Here is a 26,318-nt window from a genome sequence, read left to right as displayed (position 1 = left end):
TTCCCAGCCTTTCTTGCAGCTGCTGGGGCCATGTCTTGGCCAATGAGTTGTTAGTGGAAGTAACATGTGCAACCTTCTGGAAATGTCCTCAGAGGAAGCATTCATTTTCCATTCCTTAACCTCTTTCCTGCTTGTAGAATGCTGCTTGTAGACTTGCTGGTTGGAGCTGCAGAAGCCATCCTGAACCATTAGTTGAGTTTAGAAAAGCAGGCCATGCACAGTGGTATAAAAAGATGTAAGTCTAAGGGCTTCCGTGGTGGCTCAGTGTAAAGAGTCTTCCTGCCAATGCAGGAGACATGGTTTGATCCTTGACCCAGGAGGATCCCACATGCCTCAAAGCAGCCAAGCCCGTGTGCCACAACCATTGAGCCTGTGCTCTAGAGCCAGGAGCCACAACTAGCAAGTCCATGTGCCACAATTACTGAAGCCTGTGCACCCGAGAGCCTGTGCTCCAAAGAGAAGCTTCTGCAATGAGAAGGCCTCAAACCACAACTAGAGAGAAGCCCCAACCCTTCACAATTACAGAAAAGCCCACACAGCAGTGAAGACCCAGCACAGTCAAACATAAATAAATAAAATTATTTTTTTTTTAAAGATAAAAACCTAGGTCCCTGACTTCCTCTGGACTAACAGGTAAGAGAAATAAACAATATCTTGTTTAAGCCATTGTCATTTTGAGTTTTTGTCACTCACAGAAAGAAATTCTAATACATCACATTTATATCAATGTCCCATAAACACTTTAGTCATTTTTCTTAGCGATTATTTCTCTTCTATTAATCTGCTTGTCTATCATTGGGCCAGACACCACATGCTTTAATTAATAAAATTTTGTATTGAGTTTTGGAATCTACTAGTTTTGGAATTTAACTAAGTAAATCACCTCTTATAGTACCTTTTCAGAATTGTTTTTGGCTGTACTTTGACTATTATTCCTCCATATGAACTTTAGAATCAGTCTAATTCCATGGGGAAAAGAGTGATGGCATTATTATTTGAATTTTTATTATTTTATTTTTATTTAACTTATGAAATTGAACACCTTTATGAAATTGAAGGTTCCCATACTTGTGAGGTAGGAGGTATGTAGGGGCTTATTTAGTGGCTCAAATGGTAAAGAATCCTAGATTCAATCCCTGGGTTGGGAAATACCCTGGAAAAGGAAATGGCAACCCGCTTCAGTGTTCTTGCCTGGAGAATCCCATGGACAGAGGAGCTTGGCAGGCTACAGTCCAGGGGGTCACAAAGAGTCGGAAAGGACTGAGCAACTACAGAGCAACAACAGGAAATATGTGGGCCCCTGGGCTGAGCAGTTTGAGTTTGTCAAGTAGAGTAAACTGGAGCTTTGTTTTCCCTAAACACTCTAAGGATAAAGTTAATGGCAGAAGCTGGGTTCTGCTGCAATAAAGAGACAAGATGACCACTCCTGAGGTCAGGGAAACCTCCCTGACTATACATGTGCAGGAAGACTGGGGGTGTCAAAAAGGGAGGGGGATACCACCCCAAAATAAATGTGGTCAAACCTCCCACAGGCCTTTGTGCTAGAATCCATCTTGGTAAAAACATGAACAAGCATATTTTGGAGGACCCTAAAACAGGTCAGATGAGGGAAAAGAAGTGAGACAGTTGGCCAGAGAAGAACAAAGACCTAGAGGAACTGCCCTATATAAATGATTAAACCGCCTCTTTACTTCATTAGGTAAGACGTCCATACCCTTTCTCTTTGGGTGTGTATTTCTGCCTTCTCCCTCTCTCTCTCTGTGTGCGTGTGCGTATGCGTGTGTGCACGTGCATGCACTAAGTCCCATCCAACTCTTTGCGACCCCATCGACTGTAGTCCACCAGGCTCCTCTGTCCATGGGATTTCCCAGGCAAGAACACTGGAGTGGTTTGCCATTTCTTTCTCCAGGGGATCTTCCTGACTCAGGGGTCGAACCTGCGCTTCCTGCATTGGTAAGCGGATTCTTTACCACTGAGCCACCAGAGAAACCCTACCTAAGGGGTTATTGATGGTATAAAAAATACAATTATTTTTTGCATGTTGATCTTGTATTCACCATTCCTGCTGAACTCTTATTAGTTCCAAGAGTTTATCTGTATAACCTCTTGAATTTTCTATAAAAAGTTGGTTCTCCATATACCTGAAACTAACACAACATTGTAAATCAACTACATTTCAATTAAAATTTTTTTAAGCTGGCCCTCCATATCTGCAAGTTCTGTACCCACATATTTAACCAACCACAGATTGAAAATACTTGAAAAGAATTTTCCAGAAAGTTCCAAAGAGCAAAACATGAGTTTACCAGGAACTGGCAACTACTTACATAGGAATTATGTTTGTACTTACAACTATTTAGGGCTTCCCTGGTGGTTCAGACTGTAAAGAATCTGCCTGCAATACATAGACCTGGGTTTAATCTCTGGGTCAGGAAGATACCCTGAAGAAGGGAATGGCTACCCACTCCAGTATTCTTGCCTGGAGAATTCCATGAACAGAGGAGCCTGATGGGCTCCAGTCCATGGGGTGGCAAAGTGTCAGACATGACTGAATGACTAACACTTTCACTACAACTAGAGCCACCAGGGAAGTCCATTTACATAGTATATACATAGTATTAGGTATTGTAAGTAGTTTAAAGGTGCTTTAACATACGTAAGGAAGGATATACATGGATTATACGCAAATATTATGCCATTTTATATAAGGACATCCCTAGATTTTTATATGGGGGCACCTGGAACCAATCCCCAGTGGACACTGAGGGACAAATATAATTATTTTCCATCAAGCAACCCTAGGGACATGAAAAAGTTTAACTGACTTGATGGTAACAGCATCAGAGTCTTGAAACAGATTAAGAACAGGCAAGAAGTTTGGTGGCAGTGGTAGAGCCTAATCAGTAACATGGGGATAGAACTAACAAGGAAGAGCTGGGATTCTGAACAAGGACACAGGCTAGAACTGGACCCGCAGACGGGGCCTGAAACACAGAGCTGGGGCGGAGGAGGGGAAGGCAGCCTAGGGTCAGGAGTAATTCAGGAGTCAGGCACCTCCACTCCCACGGAAGTCATTCAACGCAGATGGGTTTGAACAAAAACTAGACTTTGTCCAATCTGAAGAAAAATGGGGACAAAGTGGCACTGTTTTGATTGAGACACTGAGGGCCTGTAGGCAACACCACTTCAGTGCCGGAAAAAAACAAAAAATACAGTGAAAGAGAAAAGACCTGGCTCCCCACCAGCAGCGGACTCCCGGAGGCCAATTTAGACTGAAACTTATTGACTTCTCATAAACATTGAAAAAGGAGGTAATTTTGTTGAGTTATATTGTCTCTATAAGGATGGTAGTAATAAACCCTTCTTTTTATAAATTCCCATCACCCACTTCTGGGTTCTTTGGTGTTGTTTTAATTTTCATCACAGGACTCAAAGTTTTAGAGTGTGACCCTCTGAGTTCCAGGCATCTATATAAGGGGGCCCTTGGGTCACATTACAATAGTATGGCAATAACTCTATTACCTGGAATAGGATGCTTAGTCTTTTGTGTTTGAAGGTCTAAACGAAGAAATAAAGAGGAAAAGGTAACTGGGTGACAGGTCCATAAGGTGACAGACGGTTGAACTCGTCCAGCTTGCATTCTGAGTCTTGGAAAAGCCTGCGTGCCCCTCTGACCAGAGAATAAGCCAGACGCTGAATGCTGTCGTTTCCCAGGGCACTGTCGTTCTGCATCAGCCTGCCACCTGCTGGTCATAACAATTGATGCAACATGTTACTGGTGTCTCCACACCATCCAAACAGTATGCTGCTGCTGCTGCTGCTGCTAAGTCGCTTCAGTCGTGTCCGCCCACCAGGCTCCGCCGTCCCTGGGATTCTCCAGGCAAGAACACTGGAGTGGGTTGCATTTCTGTGCCTGGGAATAAATGCTTCCTGGGTCAAACCAAGGAGGAGAGAGAAGTAAACATTCCTGTAACAATATGACAATGACAAAACAATTACTGATAAAAACTCTTAGAAGAAAAAAAATTCTTAGAAGATAAGAACTATAACTCTTACATTTGTTCTATAATTAAGAGTCTACCTAACACAAGCGTTTTAATGTCACCTGCTTCAACATTTAGTGAAATGGACCATCAACAGCCTCCGCTTACACCACAGTTAGTCACGTGAAATGTAAGGAAGCACAGGAGGACGAGACCACAGGGATTTTAGGATTTCTACCCAGATGGCGGATAGCCTTGTATTCATCACTATAGACAACACCATGGACAAAAGAATTTCAATTTCTCTAACTGAAAATTGGAGGTGACCTCAGCTCAGTGCCAAAAATACCTTCCGCTTGAACTCCTAGAGAACAGACTCTCCAAGACCCAAAAGTAGGACTACGTCACTTATTCTATGCAGTTTCCATTATACTGAGAACTTTGCTGTGAAAAGAGGTTTCCATGGGTCAACACCACAATTCTCGGAGCAGACTTGAGGGATCTCCCAACGTCGGGTATCTCCAGAAGCAGCCAGCCACCCAGGCAGACCCTGGAGTAGTGTTGAGTAACAATATTGGGCCCAGGCTTTAAATCTGAAGTCCCATACATCAGGGATCCCCAACCTCTGGGATCTAATATCTGATGATCTGGGGTGGAGCTGATGTAATAATAATATGAATAAAGTACACAATAAATGTAGTGCATTTACATCACCCCAAAACCACCCTCCCAACCCAGTCTGTGGGAAACTATCTTCCATGAAACTGGTTCCTAGTGCCAAAAAGGTGGGGGACCGCTGTTGTACAGCAAAGCCATCTATCACAGGGACCTCTCATGGCCAATTCACAGCTTTACCTCTAGCATATATGCAGTCAAAAGGCATCATCAACTCAAAACTCCATGACATGGACTTCCCTGGTGGTCCAGTGGTTAAGAATCCACTTGCCAATGCAGGGGACATGGGTTCAATCCCTTGTCTGGGAGGATTCCACGTGCCGTGGGGAAACTGGACCCGTGCACCACAACTGCTGAGCCTGAATTCTAGAGCCCGTGTTCTGCCACGAGAGAAGCCACCACAGTGAGTAGTCCGAGCACTGCAGCTAGAGACTAGCCCCTGCTCACTAGAGAAAAGCCCACACAGCAACAAAGACCCAGCACAACCAAAAACAAATAAATAAATAAAATTATACAGAAAAATTGAGAGACCCCTTCTGTGTAGGAATGGGTCTGAACTGCACCACCAGCAGGTCTGCCTAGACTGAAGGACAGTTTCCATACAAATACTAGACATCTCGATAAAAATTCATCAATCCCCAAAAATATATATGACATGGGAACTTTAGTGATAACAATATACGTTATATTTTAAGCTCTTCACTAAAGGAAATCCTTATTTTTTTAAAGTAGTTTGTTGCTTCCAAACAGATAAGATGTATATTTTTTAAAAACTCAAGAAGTCTGCTTCTTAGGCTTCCCTGATGGTCCAGTGGTTGAGAATCTGCATGCCAATGCAGGGGACACGAGTTTGATACCTGCTCCAGAAAGACTGCAGATGCCATGGAGCAATTAAACCCATGCACCACGACTGAAGCCCATGAGCCTAGAGCCCGTGTTCCACAGCAAGAAGCCACCGCAATGAGAAGCTCACGCACAGCAACTAGAGAAAGCCCGCATGCAGCAACAAAGACCGAGCACAGCCAAAAATAAATAAATCTTTTTTTAAAAAAGAGGTCTGCTTAATAACTCAATTTTCAATCTGTCTGTGCATCAGTCCATAGATCACCACAACACCGACAATACTTTCCACATTACCATTTAAAACGCAGAAATTAAAAAGTAATAAACTATAGAGTAGTAGAGCCTTCATTTAGAAAAAACTATTTGTCAAGAGAAATTATTGCTTCAAGGAACAGGAACTATCATGGCCAAGATATCAACTGTAAACAAGAAAGTAAGATACTCTGATAGAACCCCCCTTGAACTGATTGTAAATCAGACATTTCCTTTGTGCTCTCATTATTCCTGAAGGGAGTCACAACACAGCTTCTCCAAAATGTATACTTAGCCTAAAGCAATTTTAGAAAGTTATATTTTCAACATTTTTTTAACGTGCACTAAAAGTATATTGAAAAGAACTAAAAAGACTTAACTCCACATTGGCCAGAGGTTTTTTAACCCTATCAGTTAATGGAAATCAGACAAATTTACAAAAAAAGAGAAACAAATCTGTCATCTGAAATGTGTGAGGAATTCCTAAAGAACATAATGCCTGTCTATCCCTTGTAGGCAACATATTTTAAAATATTAAATTGAACTGTCAATAATATAAAATAGAGTATAATCTAGGCACAATGGTAAAGAATCCACCTGCCAACACAGGAGATGCAAGAGACACAGGTATGACCCTTGGATCAGGACAATCCCCTGGAGAAGGAAATGGCAACCCGCTCCGGTATTCTTGCCTGGGAAACTCCATGGACAGAGGAGCCTGGTGGGCTACAGTCCATGGGGTTGCAGAGTCAGACACGACTGAGCGACTAAGCACAGTAGTATCTTAAGGTCTTTCCATGAAATAGGTTCTTACTTGTGTGTTCTCTTTCAAACACAAAGATGATACTAAACTTCTGTCAAAAAGCATGTACTTTACACATCATGAATCTGTCAGAACGTGAAAATTCTACAAAATAAACGGCCTGGTTTCTTTAACAGGTAAATGGCATGGCAAGGGGAACAGAAAGGTATAAAGCTATTACAGATTAAAAGAGACTTGGAAAGCTCAACATCCTATGTCATTAAAGAGCTGCAAATCTAAACAACGAGACAGCATTACACACCTATTAGAATGACTAAACTCCAGGACACTCTAGACACCACCAAATGCTGGGAAGGACGTGAAACAACTGGAACTCTTGTTTAGTGCTGGTGAGGATGCAGAATGGCACAACCATTTTAGAGGGTCTTCTGTTGTTCAGTGCTTTCTTACAAAACTAAATCACATCTTACCATGTGATCCAACAGTCATGCTCTGAGTTATTTACCCAAATGAGTGGAAAACTTAAGTCCACACAAAAACCTGCATGTAGTAATATACAGCAGCTTTATGCATAATTACCAAAACTTGGAAGCAAGATGTCCAAGATGTCCCTCAATAGGTAAATGGATAAACAAAGCCACACAATGCAATGGTATTCACCAATACAAAGAAACCCATTATCAAGTCATAGAAAGACATGAAGGAAACTTAAATGTGTGAATGCTTATTGCTAAGTGAAAGTAGCCAGGATGAAGAGGCTGCATACTATATGATTCCAACTATATGAAAAAGGAAAAATTCTAGAAACAATAAAAAGACCATTGGTTACCAAGACTTGGGAGAGAGCAGGGAGGAAGAGATGTATAGAGCACAAGGGATTTTTAGGGCAGAGAAATTATTCTACATGATACTGTAATGGTGGATATATGATATTATACATTTGGCAAAACCCATAGACCTGCACAGTAGTAAGAGTGAGCCCTAAGGTAGACTATGAACTTTAGTTAATACTAATACTTCATTATTGGCTCATCAATTATAACAAATGTACCACATCAATGCACCAGTGCAAGATGTTAATAATAGGGGAAAATGGGCATGAGGGGAGGAAGTAAGGAAACTGTCTATGAATTCTGTTCAATTTTTCTGTAAACCTAAAAATGCTCTAAGGAATAAAATCTATTAACTTTTTAAATAAGAGAAACAACCAATTTTTATTTTTTAAGTTAATTAATTTTAATTTTTTAAATTAAATATAGTTGATTTACAATACAGTGTTAGTTTCAGATATACAAATACTGATTCAATTTTTTTGTAAATGTGTTTCATTATGCTCCTGCTGCTGCTGCTAAGTTGCTTCAGTCGTGTCCGACTCTGTGCGACCCCATAGGCAGCAACCAGGCTCCCCCAGGCTCCCCCATCCCTGGGATTCTCCAGGCAAGAATTCTGGAGTGGGTTGCCATTTCTTCCTCTAATGCATGAAAGTGAAAAGTGAAAGTGAAGTTGCTCAGTTGTGTCCGACTTGTAGCGACCCCATGGACTGCAGCCCACCAGGCTCCTCTGTCCATGGGATTTTCCAGGCAAGAGCACTGGAGTGGGGTGCCATAGGTTATTACAAAATATTGGGTATAATTCCCTGTGCTACAAACAGTAAATCTTTGATGCTTATCTATTTTATGTATAGTAGCTTGTATCTATCAATCTCATCCTCCTAATTTGTGCCTCCCCATCTCTCCATCCCCATCCTATTTGGTAGCCATAAGTTTGTTCTTTATGTCTGTGAGTCTGTTTCTGTTTTGTCTATATATTCATTTGTGTTATTTTTAATAGTATTATTAAATAATATTTTGTATCATTTTTCTATTCCACATATAATTCATGTCATACAGTATTTGTCTTTCTCTGACTTATTTCACTAAGCATGATGTTATCTGGGTCCATCCCTGTTGCCGCAAATGGCAATATTTCATTCCTTCTTTTGGCTGAGTAATATTCCATTTTATCCATTTTATATATATTAAATGTTGATGGGCACTTGGGTTGCTTCCATGTCTTGGCTATTGCAAATAGTGCTGCTCTGAACTCTGGGGCGCATGTATCTTTTCTAAATAGATCTTTTGTTTTCCAGATATATACCCAGGACTGGAAATGCTGGATCATATGGTAGCTCTATTTTTAGCTTTTTAAGGAAATTCCATACTGTTTTCCATACTGTCTGCACAAATTATATTCCCACCAACAGTGTACAAGTATTCCTTTTTCTTCACACCCTCTCCAGCATTTATTATTTGTAGACTTTTTTGTTGTTGGCTGCACTGCATGGCTTGCAGGATCTTAATTCCCCAACCAGGGATTGAACTCGGACCTTCAGTAGTGAAAACTTGGAGACCTAACCCCTGGACCACCAGGGAAGTTCCATTTTATTTACAGACTTTACTAAAATTAATTTTTATTGGAGTATAGTTGATTTAAAATGTGTTAATTTCTGCTGTATATCAAAGTGAATAGTTATATATATACATATATCCCCCCTTTTTTAGATTCTATTCCCATGTAGGTCATTACAGAGTGTTGAGTAGACTTCCTTGTGCTATACAGTAGGTTTTATTAGTTAACTATCTTACATATAATAGTGTGTGTATGTTAGTCTCAGTCTCCCAATTTATCCCTCCCCCCACGTCCCCCCTTCGTAACTATAAGTTTGTTTCCTACATCTGTGACTCTATTTCTGATTGCAAATAGGTTCATTTGTATCATTTTTTTTAGATTTTACATATAAGTGATATCATATGATAATTTTCTTTGTTTGACTTACTTCACTCAGTATGACAATCTCTAGGTCCATCCATGTTTCTGAAACAACATGGCATTGTTTCTTTTTTTTTCCAATTAAAAAAAAAAATTTAGTGTGGCTTACAGGATATTAGTTCCCATCCAGGGATTGAACTTGGGCCCAAGGCTCTGAAATCACAGAGTCCTAACCACTGGACCACCAGGGAAGTCTTATAGTATTTGTTGATTTTTTGATGATAGTCATACTAATTAGTGTGAGGTGACTGATACCTCACTGTGGTTTTGATTTGCATTTCTCTAATCCAACCAGTCCATTCTAAAGGAGATCAGCCCCAGGTGTTCTTTGGAAGGAATGATGCTAAAGCTGAAACTCCAGTACTTTGGCCACCTCATGCGAAGAGTTGACTCATTGGAAAAGACTCTGATGCTGGGAGGGATTGGGGGCAGGAGGAGAAGGGGACGACAGAGGATGAGATGGCTGGATGGCATCACTGACTCGATGGACGTGAGTCTGAGTGAACTCCGGGAGTTGGTGATGGACAGGGAGGCCTGGCGTGCTGCGATTCATGGGGTTGCAAAGAGTGGGACACGACTGAGCAACTGAACTGAACTGAACTGAACTGAACTGAATAACTAATAATAATGAGCATATTTTAATATGTCTATTAGCCATCTCTATATCTTCTTTGGGGAAAATGTGTATTTAGATCTTCTGCCTGTTGTTCTGATTGAGTTGTTTTTTGATACTGAGTTGTATGAGTTCTTTTATATTCTGGATCTTAACCCATTGTCTATTGTGTCATCTGCAAATACTTTCCCCCATACCATAGGTTATTTCATTTTGTTGATGGTTTCCTTTGCTACAAAAAGCCTTTTAACTTTTATTAGGTCCCATTTGTTTGTCTTTCCTTTTCTTTTTTTTTGCCTTGGGAAACTCATTCAGAAAAATATTGCTACAATTTATGTCAAAGAGTATTCTGCCCAAGTTCTCTTCTAGGAATTTAATGGTGTCATGTCTTACATTTAGGTCTTTAAACAAGTTTGTGTTCATTTTTGTGTATGGTATGAGGTTGTGTTCTAATTTCATTGATTTCCATGTAGCTGTCCAGCTTTCCCAGTACCACTAATTAAAGAGGCTGTCTTTTCTCCATTGTATATTCTTGCCTCCTTTATCATAGATTAACTGACCATAGGTGTGTGGGTTTATTTCTGGGCTCTGTATTCTAATCCACTGATCCATGAATAAAACCAATTTTTAATTGAACTTATTCAGTAAAAAGACATCTTTGAGACAACTGGGAGAATTTTAATATGAATAAGTATTAGATGATATTATAATTGGAATATTATGCTTTGGGGCTTCCCAGGTGGCACTAGTAGTAAAGAACCCACCTGCCAATGCAGGAGACATAAGAGATGCAGGTTCAATCCCTGATTCAGAAAGATCCCCTGGAGGAGGGCATGGCAACCCACTCTAGTATTCTTGCCTGGAGAATCCCAAGGATAGAGGAGCCTGGCGGGCTACAGTCCATAAGGTTGCAAAGAGTCAGACATGACTGAAGCGACTTAGCATGCATGCATTGTAATTTTAGTGTAATAATGGCACCATCATTTTTAATCTTTTACCTGAAATGTAGGAAATGATGTCTGATAATTGGTTTTAAATAGTCTGGTGATGGTTATGGAGGAATGGGGGACAGGGAGACACAAGTTAGTTGAATGGGAGATAGATGAAACAAACTTGGCAAAATACTGATAATCATCAGAATCAAATTACTTGTCAATAGTAGTTTATTGGGAGAAGGCGATGGCACCCCACTCCAGTACTCTTGCCTGGCAAATCCCATGGACAGAGGAGCCTGGTAGGCTGCCGTCTATGGGGTCACACAGAGTCAGACACGACTGAGGTGACTTAGCAGCAGCAGCAGCAGTAGTTTATTATTCTATTCTCTCCACATTCATGCATTTTGAAATTTTTCATAATGGAAAGTTTATGCTAAGGCACATATTTTGAAATGTTTTTAAGGATTGTGCTGATCTGTTTCCCTCACGTTGTCATTCAGTCGCTAAGTCATGACCGACTCCTTGCGACCCCATGGACTGAAGCACTCCAGGTTCCCATGTCCTTCACTGTCTCCTACAGTTTTGAGTCAGTGATACTATCTAACCATCTCATCCTCTGCCTCCAACCTCTCCTCTGCCTTCAACCTTTCCCAGCATGACTAAAGGGCATAACAAAGCAGATTAGAACGTAAGCTGGGTTTTCACTTAGGACCACCTACTGCACAGCAATAGGAGGGGGACTGTGGGGGGATGACTGGGTCTTAGGTAGTAACTGGAATTTCTTTTCAAGTTTAATGTATTGACAGTCTAATCCAAAAGTAAAGTAATTTCCTTAACCTGCATCATAGCATTCAATGTATACATTCCCTTGCCAAAGCAATCAGAAAAAAGCCAACAATGACTCTTAGACACAACTGAAGCTATCATTGAAAATCCCTTCCAAGCTTCACAAAGGTAGGGTAGCATTCATTTCTTTAAATCTGTATCAAAACATTTAATTAACTCAAGCCTAAGTAGGGGCTTCCCTGGTGGCTCAGTGGTAAAGAAGTGCCTGCCTCAGATCAAAGTCCTCCCCATGGCCCCACCTTGTAGCCCCAGTAAAAGACAGAGTCTTCCTTACCAGGTCACTCATGCTCTTCTCCATGAAAATGGATGTGTGGGGTCCACCTCTGCTGACATCACTGTGGCTAAGCTGTCAGCGTGGCTACATGAGAGATAGTAGTGTGACAATCCAGCAGTAGACTACTGAGATTTTTTTTTCCTGAATAAACACAAATTAATGAAAAAGATATTGCAAGTTTTAACAGATTAAATACCTTTTCAAAATACTTTAGGAATTTTTCTTTGTAAAACTCTATGAAGAACCAATTCTTCACTCCTGTACACAATTTTGTTATTTTATAGACACATCTTGTGTGTTAAAACCGTGACCTAGTTTGACTGCTTTCCTTTATATGTCATGATGCTACCACATTAGCATTATTAACTCTATGTCTTGTTGTTGGTTTTTATTTGAGTTGAAGGGGTTAATCAACCATGAAAACTCTGAGTTTCGGTTTTGCCTTGGCTGTTGTTATTGTTTGAATTTTGTTCTTTGGTGCTTGTTTGTTTAAACAAAAAGAGGTCTAATGATAGAGACTGGAATCGTTTCATCAACTGATGTAATCAGTTCTGATGAATTTTCTTTTAATAGAAAGGATTAAATATAAGATTCTGATTTACTAGCATTATAGCTAGTGATTTGTAAGATCGGGATTTTTATTCCTGAGATACTCAATTAAAAGATAATCTCAACATAACTTCATTTTTCTTTTTACTTAAATTACTGGTACAGAAAACAAGTATAAATGTGTCCTATTAAAAAAAAAAGCTAAATTTGGAAGTCTACATCTTTCATGAATACTGGGAATTGCTGATTTTTTTATTGATTTTTAATCGGAGGATAACTGCTTTATAATGTTGTATTGACTTCTGCCATAGAACAACATATCAGCCATAAGTATACATATACCAACCCCACATCACCCCTCTAGGTCATCAGAGAGCTCTCAGCTGAGCTCCCTGTGTTAAACAGCAAGTTCCCACCAGCTGTCTACTTTACATATGGTAATAAATGTCTCAATGTACAAATTCAGAAAACTTAACAAATTGGAAGCCAGATAAATAACGAATCCACACTTAGATGCATAATAGTGAACCAAAAGAGAACAGAGTCAAAAACAAGTAACTAAAAGCAACTAGAAGGAAAAGACAGATTAACTAAAAAGGGATATCATTTAGTCAGACACCAAACTAATTAATGACCAAAAAAAAGGGGGAAATATGCTCAATTTCCTAAGAGGAAATATTCATCGATTTTTGACTTGTAAAATATCAAACTGTAATTCAACAGTAAAGAAGATAGAGGTTAAAAAAAATACCTAAAAAATGAAAATTCAGCTATTCCTCTACAAAAGGGTTAATCATAGCCCTTTTTTAAAAAGTAGCAAACTCACGTGTCATCTTAAATATGACTGAATTTATATAACCTTTTATATAAGTTTATATAAGGAAAAATAAGGTGCTATTGTGTTCATTGGCAGGTTATAGGGATACCTAGAGCCAGACATCCTGGAATGTGAAGTCAGGTGGACCTTAGGAAGCATCACTACAAACAAAGCTAGTGGAGGTGATGGAATTCCAGTTGAGCTATTTCAAACCCTGAAAGATGATGCTGTGAAAGTGCTGCACTCAATATGCCAGCAAATTTGGAAAACTCAGCAGTGGCCAAAGGACTGAAAAAAGGTCAGTTTTCATTCCAATCCCAAAGAAAGGCAATGCCAAAGAATGCTCAAACTACTGCACAGTTGCACTCATCTCACACGCTAGTAAAGTAATGCTTAAAATTCTTCAAGCCAGGCTACAGCAAGATGTGAACTGTGAAATTCCAGATGTTCAAGCTGGTTTAAAAAAGGCAGAGGAACCAGAGATCAAATTGCCAACATCCGCAGGATTATGGAAAAAGCAAGAAAGTTCCAGAAAAACATGTATTTCTGCTTTATTGACTATGCCAAAACCTTTGACTGTGTGGATCACAGTAAACTGTGGAAAATTCTGAAAGAGATGGGAATACCAGACCACCTGACCTGCCTCTTGAGAAACCTGTATGCAGGTCAGGAAGCAACAGTTAGAACTGGACATGGAACAACAGACTGGTTCCAAATAGGAAAAGAAGTACGTCAAGGCTGCATATTGTCACCCCGCTTATTTAACTTCTATGCAGAGTACATCATGAGAAACGCTGGGCTGGAGGAAGCACAAGCTGGAATCAAGATTGCCGGGAGAAATATCAATAACTTCAGATATGCAGATGACACCACCCTTATGGCAGAAGTGAAGAAGAACTAAAGAGCCTCTTGATGAAAGCGAAAGAAGAGAGTGAAAAAGTTGGCTTAAAGCTCAACATTCAGAAAACTAAGATCATAGCATCCAGTCCCATCACTTCATGGCAAATAGATAGAGAGACAGTGGAAACAGTGGCTAAGTTTATTTTTCTGGGCTCCAAAATCACTACAGATGGTGATTGCAGCCATGAAATTAAAAGACGCTTGCTCCTTGGAAGGAAAGTTATGACCAACCTAGATAGCATATTAAAAAGCAGAGACATTACTTTGCCAACAAGGTCTATCTAGTCAAGGTTATGGTTTTTCCATTAGTCATGTATGGATGTGAGAATTGGACTATAAAAAAAGTTGAGCACCAAAGAACTGATGCTCTTGAACTGTGGTGTTGGAGAAGACTTTTAAGAGTCCCTTGGACTGCAAGGAGATTCAACCAGTCCATCCTAAAGGAGATCAGTCCTGGATGTTCATTGGAGGGACTGATGTTGAAGCTGAAATTCCAATACTTTGGCCACCTGATGCGGAGAGCTGACTCATTTGAAAAGACCCTGATGCTGGGAAAGATTGAGGGCAGGAGGAGAAGGGAATGACAGAGGATGAGATGGTTGGATGGCATCACTGACTCGATGGACATGGGTTTGGGTGGACTCTGGGAGTTGGTGATGGACAGGAAGGCCTGGCATGCTGCAGTTCATGGGGTCGCAAAGAGTCGGACACGAGTGAGCTACTGAACTGATCTGACAACTTTTTAATATCCAGATCCCATTTTCTCAGATTATTTTTCCTGTTATAAAGTAACAATTAGTTTCTAACCCAGTATATCCTTCATTAATCAGAAAATATGAATGTATATGTGCAGAGAATTCTGACCAAAAAGGATTATCAGAAAGAGCTGACTCAACAGCACTGTGGTTTCACACACTAGTTAAAAGAACAAATTTGAACCTTAATCTTCTAATCTGCCTGAGTCATTCAATTTTAAGTTGCTTTACATGCACTTTCAGCTTATTTCTGAAGGTCATTCTGTTTCTTGTGGTTCTTATGTGATTTTCCCAGCTGATTCACTATCTGCTTCACTGATAATTCACATTTGCAAAAATTGACTTATTTTAAATTCCCTAAAGTCAAAGAGATAAAACCAGAACATATCTTCTAAATTTTTCAGTGTATTTAAATGTTACATATCAGTCTTTTCCAGGATTTTCCCAGAGGCAAAATTACTTATGTCTCTTTTTCAAGTGACTGCTTTTTCAGCATCCATATAGCAAATAAAAGAAAGGAAACTGACAAAGAAAATGTCATATAATTTATAGTCAACAACTAACTTCACATATTATATACCTATCACTGAAATGACTTCCAAGAGTAAGCAAAATTGTACTCAAAAGTTTTAAGATGCAAAGATAATGAAGGAGGTGTTGAAAATCAAGAAAATTATGAAGAAGCACCACCATCCTAGGGGCTCTGAATTCTAGAAAAGGCAATAAACCTAAATTGCCATAGTGCCTCTCACTGACCTTGGACAACTTACTTCATTCAGTTGTCATGCATTAGTTCCTCTCTTTTAAATGGTTATAATAACCATGTATCTGTGGGTATATTACAATAATTACCCAATTGCTATGTTAGGTTGTAAAGCACTAAGAAAATTTAAACCCTGCTATAAAAATAATTGAGCGCATGCTGTCAGGTAAACATGACAAAAAACTGTTCACATTTACCTGCCTTACTTTGTTTACATTTTGATCATTGTCTGAGAACATCTGTCAGTACAGCTGCATGAAGGAAACAGGATATGGGAAAATATGTCCAGACTGTTCATTTTTTAAATTCCTTTCTAAAAATATGATCAATCGTCCTCTGGAATACATTAATCATATACCACTGGTTCTCCAGAAAATATACATTTAAAAAAGTCCTCTAATTCATAATTGTTAGAGAAATATTTGTACTTCCCTTGCACAGTAATTAAGAAATATTTTCTCCAAGGTACATTTTATTTATAGACTCCTTAGAGGCAAAAATCATGTTTATTCATCCATATGCTTTCATAGCAATCAGGTCGGGCCCTTGGCATAATATGAGGTTCCATAAATATTTCTTAAGTTGTTCTGTCTGCTGAGAGCTGAAATGGAAGATAAGTAAGTCAAGGTTCCTATCTTCAAGGAATGACTCACACACTATAAACAGCCTTAGTTATAGCACAATGTGTTAATATAAATGTATGAACAATACACACGAGAGCATGAGAAAGGGAGAGGTGGCCAAGAGACCTTTAAAGAAATGTGACGTTTTAGTCCACAAACAAATAAGAACTCACCATGCACAAAAGAAGTAGACAAAGAAAACATGATGTGGAGTCCAATGTGTACAGCACCCGGAGGTGCAGAAGTGGTGGAAGGTGGAAGGAAAATGGGGCCCGTCAGTAACGGTCTTGTGTTCTCGACCAAAGTATTTAGATTTTATCTTCTAAACAATAGTCTCCAAAGTGGGGGGCACTCACTGCAGAGCATATGCAAACTGATTCAGGGAAAAATCAAAACATCTATTTATATTTTCTCATTTCCTTTTTGAGTGTTCATTGAGTATATATATATATATTCATGTGTCATTTCAAATAAAAATACACAAATTGGGTCCATATTCAGAATTTTCATTGACGTAGTACACAACCGAAAGATGTGAAGACCCAGGCAATAGGTTATCATGAAGGGGTTTTTTAAAGGAGTAATAGTATCAGACCTGTATTATGTAGAGAGAGCATTAAGGTACATGCAGATGATACTGTAACAGGGAAAAGGAGAAATTTTTTTTCCAGCTTTGTTGAAATATTGACATATATGTAAGCTTAAGGTGTACAGCAAGCCTCAGCAAGACTGAGTGACTGAACTGAAAGTGTACAGTGTGATGATTTAACACATGTATGTATTATAAAATGATTTCACAAGGTTAGTTAACATCTCCAAACCCTCACATAATTGCCTCTCTGTGTATGTACTGATAACATTTAAGATTTATTCTCTTAACTTTCAAGTATACAGTACAGTACTGTTAGTTATAGTCACCATGACATACATTAGATCTCTTGAACTTATTTATCTTGTAACTGGGAGTTTGTACCCTTTGACTGACATCTCTCCATTTTCCTCACCCCACCGCCAGCCCTTGGCAACCACCAATCTACTCTCTATTTCCAAGTTCAGCTTTTAAATTTCAAATATAAGTGAAAAAATACAATATTTGTCTTTCTCTGTCTGACTTACCTCACCTAGCATGTCCTCAAGGTCCATCTATGTTCTCACAAAAGGCAAAATTTCCTTTTCTATATATCTGAATACTATGCCATTATATTTCCTTTATCCATTCATTTGTTGATGGACACTTAGGTTGTTTCCATGTCTTGGCTATTGTGAATAATCCTGCAGTAAACATGGGAGTGCAAACTTTTCTTTAAGACCCTGACTTCCTAAAGATATATATATATATATATATATATATATATATATATATATATATACACATACATCCAAAAGTGGAATTGCTGGATCATATGGTAGTTCTAGTTCTAACTTTTTAAGGAATCTCCACACTATTTTCCCTAGTGGATGCAGCAATTTACACTCACATCAACAGCTTCGCCAACATCTGTTATCTTTTGTCTTTTTGACAACAGAATTTCTAACAGGTATGAAGTGACACCTAGTGATTTTGATTTGCATTTCCCTGTAATTAGTGATGTTGAGCATCTTTTCATGTATCTATATATGTCTTCTGTGGAAAAAAATCCACACAAATCCTTTACCCATTTTTTAATCAGACTGTTTCGTTTTATGCTACTGAGTTGAATGAGTTCTTTCACTTATTATGGATATTAACCCCTTATCAAATAGGTTGTTTGCGAATGTTTTCTCCCACTCTTTTTATTTTGCTGACTGTATCTTTTGCTGTACAGAAGCTTTTTATTTTAATGTAGCTCCACCTGTTTATTTTTTATGTTGTTGCTTATACTTTGGGTGTCATATCCAAGATATCATTGCCAAGACCAATGTGAAAGAGCTCTTTTCCTATGTTCTCTTCTAAGGGGTTTTACAGTGTCAGGTCTCACATTTAAGTCTCTAATGCATTTCGATTTAATTTGTGTAAATGATGTAAGATAGGGGTCCAATTTCACTCTTCTGCATATAGTTATCCAGTTTTTACAACATCAGTTTTGAAATAGCTATCCTTGACCCATTGACTATTACTGACACCCTTGTCAAATATTAGTTGACCTTATAAGTGGGTGTTTATTTCTGGGCTCTCAATTCTGTTCCATAGGTCTATGTCTTCATTTTTATGCCAGTACCATACTGTTTTGAGCACTATAGCTTTGTAATAAAGTTTGAAATCAAGAATTGTGATGCCAGAAAAGAAGTATTATAAGAAAAATCAATATTCTTAGAATAGAGAGAAACCTTATACTCAATAGAAATTCTCCTACAAATCCTATCTTTTTAAAATATTTTAACACTCCTCCTTGAATAATTACATTAGGTCATCGTTTGAAGTCAGGCTGATTGGTACTACCTAAAGTTTTAGTGTCTCTCCTTTGCAAAAATCTATTGTCTGGGCAAGTATTTGGCCTAACACTCTGTATAAGTTACAAAGACAATTTGAGAAAAAAATGATCAGTGGAACTGAACTTCACAGAATTCTATGAGGAAAAGATCTCCAAAATGCTGGAATATATAATAATGTGATACAATTTAAAGAAAATAGTTGCTAAATCCTAGAGATTCAAAACCATAAAATGACAAAGAATTCTGAAATTAACCCAAAGAAATAAACTCTCAGATGATTAATTGTCACGTGTGGCAAAATAATAATAATTAAGACTGAATAAAGTATCTCAATAACCATTATAGCTTGATAATCATCACTTGTGTTTATAATTAATTATTTTAGAGGAAAATCTGGAATAAAGGATGATTTTCTAGGGTGACATGTTCATCCAAAAATTCCTTTACAAGTTTTACTATTTCTAAATTTAGTGGTTCCAATATTTGTCTCTCCATTGAGTTTTTACACCCTATATACACATATCTATTTGAAATTTCACCTTGGTAGTTTCACCAAGGCCAACATGGCAAAGCACTGTGAAATACGATAAGCACAGTGAAAGAACCAGAGTTACAAACTTCTCAGCTCACAAAGATAAATGAGACATGATGCCAGTTCCTAGGACACCAACAGTTACAGAAAGGAACTGAAACAGCTGCACAGTCAGATACTATCCATATAATTCTGGACAGAAAGTGATTTGTATTTTGAAAGAGGTATAATAAAAATCAAATTGGAGCTTCTGTGCACTGTTAGTGGGAATGTAAATTGATGCAGTATGGAGGTTCCTTAAAAAACTAAAAATAGAGCTACCATATGACCCAGCAATCCCATTCCTCAGAATATATCTGGGGAAAACCATAATTTTAAAAGATACAAGCACCCCAATATTCATAGCAGCACTATTAAGAATAGTCAAGACATGCTACTGCTACTGCTAAGTCACTTCAGTCGTGTCCGACTCTGTGCGACCCCATAGACAGCAGCCCACCAGGCTCCCCTCCCTGGGATTCTCCAGGCAAGAACACTGGAGTGGGTTGCCATTTCCTTTTCCAATGCATGAAGGTGAAAAGAGAAAGTGAAGTTGCTCAGTCGTGTCTGACTCTTAGCAACCCCATGGACTGCAGCCCACCAGCCTCCTCCATCCATGGGATTTTCCAGGCAAGAATACTGGAGTGGGGTGCCATTGCCTTCTCGGAGTCAAGACATAGAAGCAATCTAAATGTCCATCGGCATTGGAATATTACTCAGCCATTAAAAAGAATGAAATAATGCCATTTGCAGCAATGTGGGTGGACCTAGAGATTGTCATACTGAATGAAGTAAGTCAGGGAAGGAGAGATATTGTATGACATCCCTTATATGTGTGTGCATGCTCAGCTGCTTCAGTCGTGTCTGATTCTTGGTGACTCTATGGACTATAGCTCACCAGGCTCCTCTGTCATGGGACTCTCCAGGCACGAATACTGGAGTGGGTTGCCATGCCCTCCTCCGGGGGATCTTCCCACCCCAGGGATCAAATCTGCATCTCCTTTGTCTCCTGCATTGCAGGGGGAATCTTTACCCACTGAGCCACCTAGGAATCCCACATATGTAAAATCTAAAAAGAAACAATACAAACGAACTTATGTATAAAACAGACTTACAGACTTAGAGAACAAACTTAATAGTTTCCAGGGAGGGAAGATGGGAGGACGAGATAGGGAGTTTGGGATGGACATGTACACAGTGTTATACTAAAAATGGATAACCAACAAAGATCTACTGTATATAGCACATGGAACTCTGCTCAGTGGTATGTGGGAGCCTGGATGGAAGAGAAGTTTGGAAGAGAATGGACACCTGTATATGTATGGCTGAGCCCCTTTGCCTTTTACCTGAAACTGTCACAACATTGTTAATCATCTGTACCCCAATACAAAACAAAAAGTTAAAAAAAAAAAGATGTGGTACATATATACAAAGGAACATTAGCCAGCTATAAAAAAAGAATGAAATAAAGCCATTTGCAGCAACATGGATAGATCTAGAGATAATCATACTAAGTGAAGTAAGTTAGAAAGAGAAAGACAAATGTTATATGATATCACTTACATGTGGAATCTAAAATATGACACCAAATGTGTTTATTTATAAAACAGAAACAGACTACCAGACATAGACAAAAAAATTTATGGTTACCAAAGGGGAAAGGGAATGGGAGAGGGATAAACTGGGAGTTTGGGACTAGCAGATAGAAGCTAATATACATAAAATAGGTAAGCAATAAAGTCTTACTGTATAGCACAGGTAACTATACTCAATATCCTGTAATAAGCCATAGTGGAAAAGGATATAAAAAAGAATATATATATATATGTGTGTGTGTGTGTGTGTGTGTGTGTGTTTAACTGAATCACTTTGCTGTACACCAGAAAATAACATGACACTGTGAATAAACTACATTTCAAAATATATAAATAAGGGAGTTCCTAAGATGGGTAAGTTCATTTTCTAAAACGAATTTAACAATAAACATGATAATAGCTACCATATATTGAGACTTACTACCATCATGTAGTGCTTCCCTGGTGGCAGTAAAGAATCCAACTGCCAGTGCAGGAGCCATAGGAGACACGGGTTCAGTCTCTGAGTGGGGAAGATGCTCTGGGGAAGGAAATGGCAGCCCAGTCCAGCATTCTTGCCTGGGAAATCCCATGGACAGGGAGCCTGGTGGGCTACAACCCATGAGGTAGCAAAAGTTGGACATGACTTGGTGACTAAACAACAACCCATCCTATACCATGACTTGCATGCATTATCTTATTTATTTCTCATAATAACAAAATGAGTTCTTTAACAATTATAGTTGTTTCTATTATTATCTCCATTTTACAGAGGAAGAAAACAGCTAGTCTTTTGAACTAGGCACTGATCAGAAGACATTCTTTTTCCATGCAAAGACAGAATTTGGGGAAAAAGTAAGCCCTCACATGGTCTACAACTGTGCTGTCCAAAATGGCAGCCCAAGCCACATGCGGTTATTAAACATTTGGAATGTGACCAGTCTTAATAAAGATGTGCTGTAAGTGTAATATACACACCACATTTTGAAGATTTAGAACTGAAAAAAAGGATGTAACATATCTCATTAAATGGTTTCTGGTTTTGATGTGGATCATTTTTAAAGTCTTTTCTGAATTTGTCACAATATTGTTTCTGTATTATGTTTTGGTGTTTTGGTCCAGAGTCATGTGGGGAGTCATGTGTGATCTTAGCTTCCTAACCAAGAAGCTAAAGAAACCCCGAGCCCCTGCGTTGAAAGGCAAAATCCTAACCACTGAACTACTAGGGAAGTCCCTCAGTAAATGTTTTATACTGATTAGATACTGAATTTGCAAAAATTTTGATAGATTTGATTAAATAATATATATTATAAAATAATTTCATCTTGTTTTACTTTTTTGTTTCTTAAGTTTTTAATGTAGCTACTAGAAAATGTTAAATTACATATATGTCATGCATAATATTTCTACTGAACAGCACTGGTTGAGAGTACTGGTAAAGGAAGGAATTACCAATCAAAAATAAATAAATAACCTCAATAACAATCTTTTATGGCAATGAGCAGGAATTGAATGCCAGATACAAGGAAGTAAAAGGTGTTACTTTATACTTAAGATATATATATATATATATATATATATATTCTCTTGGGAAGATTATAAAAGGAAACAAAAACAAAAGTACCTCCTCTGGGCCTGGAATCAGTGACAACAGAGTAGCAAGAAGTACACCCAGCACCCACCCTGGTTGCTAACATCACTGCCCTTGGAGAAATGGCAGGAGCGGAGACTATTCAGGATGAGCTGCAATAGCTTGTAATACCAGAAACTAAGGTAGTGCTCAAAAAATACACGGCAGGGACATACAAAAGGGGTACAGGAGCCAACTGAGAGGAGCACTCAAGTTACCAAAGCTGGAACAATCTGAGCAATGAAATGAATGACAAAGCGCTGGATTATAACCCAAAGGATAAAAAGCCATGAGTCCACATTAACATAAATAAATGATTGAATAAACAAATATATGGGGGTGGGGGAGGGATAGATTAGAAGTCTGGGATTGACATGTACACGCTGTTATATTTAAAACAGATAACCATGGGAGTTACCTGGCGGTCCAGTGGTTAGTTAGGATTCCTCGCTTTCACTGCCTTGGCCCAAGTTCAATCCCTGGTTGGGAAACTCAGATTCCACCAGCAGTGCAGCGCAGCTTAGAAAAAAAAAAAATGAACAAGGTCCTACTGTCTAGCACAGGGAACTCTCAGTACACTAGAATAACCTAAATGGGGAAAGAATTTGAAAAAGAATGAATACATGTACATGTATAACTGAATCACTCTGCTGCACACATGAAACTAACCCAACATTGTCAATCAACAATACTCCCATGTAAAGTAAAAAATTTTAATAAATATGAGTCTCAAATTTTATATATATATATATACATATAATAAACAAATCAGGGAGAACAGACACATTTCCAAACAAAAGAATTCTGTCCTTCAAAGAGAGGAAGCATAAAGTACCTACCCCTCAAGTACAGGCTGCACATACTGAGAGAAAGGATGGAATGGGAGGGGGAAAAAGAGGAATTTGACACAAGGAAAAACCTGACAAACACCACCTCAAGCATGTGATGAAGTGTAATACCACCAGTGATAACCATTAATGATGAGCTATGCTGACAGCACATTCTCTTGAAATTATGTGATGACAATGGCAATTTACCTCTGCAGTCTTTCTTCAAAACCCATAACTCCAGTTTAATTACAATAAAAGCATCCAACAAACCCAAATTGAGAGCCTTTCTACAAATTCTACCAGTACTCAACAAAACTTTCAAGGTCAGCAAAAACAAGCAAAGTCTGAGAAACTGTCAAGTCTAGAGGAGTCCCATGGGATACAATGATTAAATATAATGTGGCATTTTGGATGGAATCCTAGGACAGAATAAGAATATTAGGTAAAAGCTAAATAAATCTGAATATGAAGTATGAACTCCCATTAACAACAACCTATCAATGGCTAATTAGATGTTATCAATGTATCATACCAACCTAAGATATCAGCTATATGTCAAACAAGACAAATGGTATGCAAAACTCTCTGGATTATCTCCACAACTTTTCTTTAAACTTAAAACTTCTAAAATAAAAAGGGTAGGGTTTTGCATTTTTTTTAAAGGACCTCTTGTGGTTTGAAAACTTTCAAGTTTTTGTTGGAATCTTTCTGGTTCAAGTCCTTTATAACCTTGCTATTCAAAGTGTAGCCACCTGTGAACTTCCTAACACTACAGAATTCTGACAGGCCAGAATCCGCCTCAGAGAGTTTAAAATCTACGTAATTTCAGAAAGTAGGTCTGATTTGTCCTAGTTTTAACGTGATAACCTTCCTAGCCATTTACCCATGCAGAGGTTAAGAATTCCTTCAGTAACTTCCACCCTCCCCTCTGGAAAAAGGTGACCCCTCTCATTTGTTCCCACGTGGACCTCACCAAGCGCCTGACCTGGCTGACTCAACTGTTGGCTTGTGAGTTTCTTCCCCGCTTTTATATCTCATTAATCTCCAGTTCCCAGGATTACTGCCGGTGGTCACACCAAGGCAAGATAGTGGATTTTCCTAGCGCTTCTCCCTGAGTCAGCAAATGCCCTGTGGAGACTTAAGTCAGATGACTGCATAGGGTGAACCACAGGAAACTGCTGATAACTGGGTATTTTGACTGCAAAGTAGGCAATTACACAGGAATCAATGTATCTATTGCCTGTTTTCCACCTTCAAAGCTATCCTAGGGACAATATGCTGTCACGGGCAGAAAGAACTGGGGTTGCTAATATCCATGGCAATTTTCCCTTGTGGCTCAGCTGGTAAAGAATCCGCCTGCAATGAGGGAGACCTGGGTTCCATCTCTGGGCTGGGAAGAACCCCTGGAGAAGGAAAAGGCTACCTACTCCAGTATTCTGGCCTGGAGAATTTCATGAACTGGATAGTCCAAGGGGTCGCAAAGAGTCGACTGAGCGGCTTTCACTTTCATGGCAAATTACTACCATAACGGAACGTCATATACATGCCATCCACTCCAAGTTCTCCCCTTAATGATGCACGATTTAAGCCCTTGTCTTCCGCCTTAAGGTTCCCAGTCCCCGCTGCTCTCTGAGCTTTACCAGGAAGCGCAAGGAAGAGTAACACTAGTCTTTAGAATACCAGCGACCCAGCGGGCCTACAGCTGGCGGGCCCGACAACTCGGCGTCCGCAGCGCCTCAGCAAGCCAGGCCTCCGGAACCCGGCCGTCCCCGCCCCACCGCCAGCCAAGTGGCCCGACCTCAACATGGCGGCGGGGGCGGAGCCTGCGCGGCCGCCCCGGGGCGGGATCTATGACCGACGTGGCCGGGGGGCGGGGTCAGACTGGGGGTGGTGCCAGCGGCCCAGCTCACCCTGACCACCTCGGCCCTGGGGCGGGGGGCTTCAGCGGTCAGGCTGGAGCTCTCTTTTCCGCGGGGCAGGTTTGCGCCGTAGCTCCCTGGAGACGTCATGAAGTCCCCGGTTTCGGACTTGGCCCCGAGCGATGGCGAGGAGGGCTCGGACCGCACACCGCTCCTGCAGCGCGCCCCGCGGGCGGAAACCGGTGAGTGGCCGCGCGATCCAGGGGGGTTTCGGGCAGGTGGCCGTCCCAAGGTGGAGGGTGTCCAGAGCCGCTCAAGCCCTCGGGGGCTGATATCAGGGAGCCCGGTGAGGGCCCCCCTCAAGCCTCCGATTTCTCGGATGCCCAGAAGCCCGGTGCCGGGCCCGGGAGGCAAGCGGCGCCGGGAGGCCGGGGCCGGGCGGAAGCTCGGGCGGGACCTCGGCAGGTGCAGCCCCGGGGGTCTCCGCAGGTGCAGCCCCGGAGGCCTCGGCAGGTGCAGCCGGCGGGCTCGGGCGAGGACCTGCTGGGCGCCGCGGACTCAGGGCGCTGGCCGATCTTCCGTAGTATTGAGCTGGGGACCCTGTGGAGAACCTTGAAATGAATGGGCAGAGGGCGAAGCGGAGGATCCCGAGGAAAAAAGCACCCTGGGGAAACCTGCAATTGAAGGCTGGAGGGCGGGACGGAGACGCGGACTCTTCCTCCTTGTCACTGCCAGCTTGCCACAGCTGCTGGTCCTCCAGCATGTGATCTGGTAGCTAGCTCCTTGGGCGTGGAGACAAAACAACAACAACAACAACAACAAAAAAAAACACCGGACTGGGATTAACTTTGTTGCGTATGCGGAGGGAAATTATTGGATAACTCAGCGAATATTTTGAAATTGTGCGGTAAAAGTTACTGCATACATTTCCCCCCCGTATAGTTAGTTGTCTACAATGAAGTCGTAGCAGTCTAATAAGTTAGGGAACGGGTAGGCTATCCATAGATAGGCTCAAGATAGGCTATCCACAGAGCACGCTAAGG

The 26,318-nt window shown here is 40.1% G+C and overlaps 1 protein-coding gene and 1 long non-coding RNA gene across 9 annotated transcripts in view; one reads left to right on the top strand and one right to left on the bottom strand.

The window, feature by feature from the left end:
* Window positions 1-565: 565 nt before the first annotated feature.
* On the bottom strand, window positions 566-25,298 carry LOC139184880 (uncharacterized). Of its 2 annotated transcripts, none has more exons than XR_011568369.1 (3): window positions 23,005-25,298; window positions 11,993-16,377; window positions 566-3,967 (listed from the first exon to the last, which is right to left on the bottom strand). It is a non-coding gene; the product is annotated as an uncharacterized lncRNA (long non-coding RNA). The 2 variants fall into 2 exon arrangements; XR_011568368.1 differs by having other exon boundaries at window positions 11,993-12,133.
* Window positions 25,297-26,318, top strand: part of SLC17A5 (solute carrier family 17 member 5) — a 76,403-nt gene continuing 75,381 nt past the window's right edge. For 6 of the 7 annotated variants that reach the window (XM_070795747.1, XM_019967036.2, XM_070795744.1 and 3 more), the window contains exon 1: window positions 25,297-25,517. In XM_070795747.1, coding sequence (XP_070651848.1) covers window positions 25,424-25,517 — 94 coding nt within the window. In that variant the 5' untranslated portion in view covers window positions 25,297-25,423. The remainder of the gene's footprint in view (window positions 25,518-26,318) is intronic. The other variant, XM_070795743.1, reaches the window with a different exon arrangement.

Source organism: Bos indicus, chromosome 9 (assembly GCF_029378745.1).
Source record: "Bos indicus isolate NIAB-ARS_2022 breed Sahiwal x Tharparkar chromosome 9, NIAB-ARS_B.indTharparkar_mat_pri_1.0, whole genome shotgun sequence".
In the NCBI taxonomy this organism is placed as follows: domain Eukaryota; kingdom Metazoa; phylum Chordata; class Mammalia; order Artiodactyla; family Bovidae; genus Bos; species Bos indicus.
This window is presented reverse-complemented; position numbering and strand designations above follow the sequence as displayed.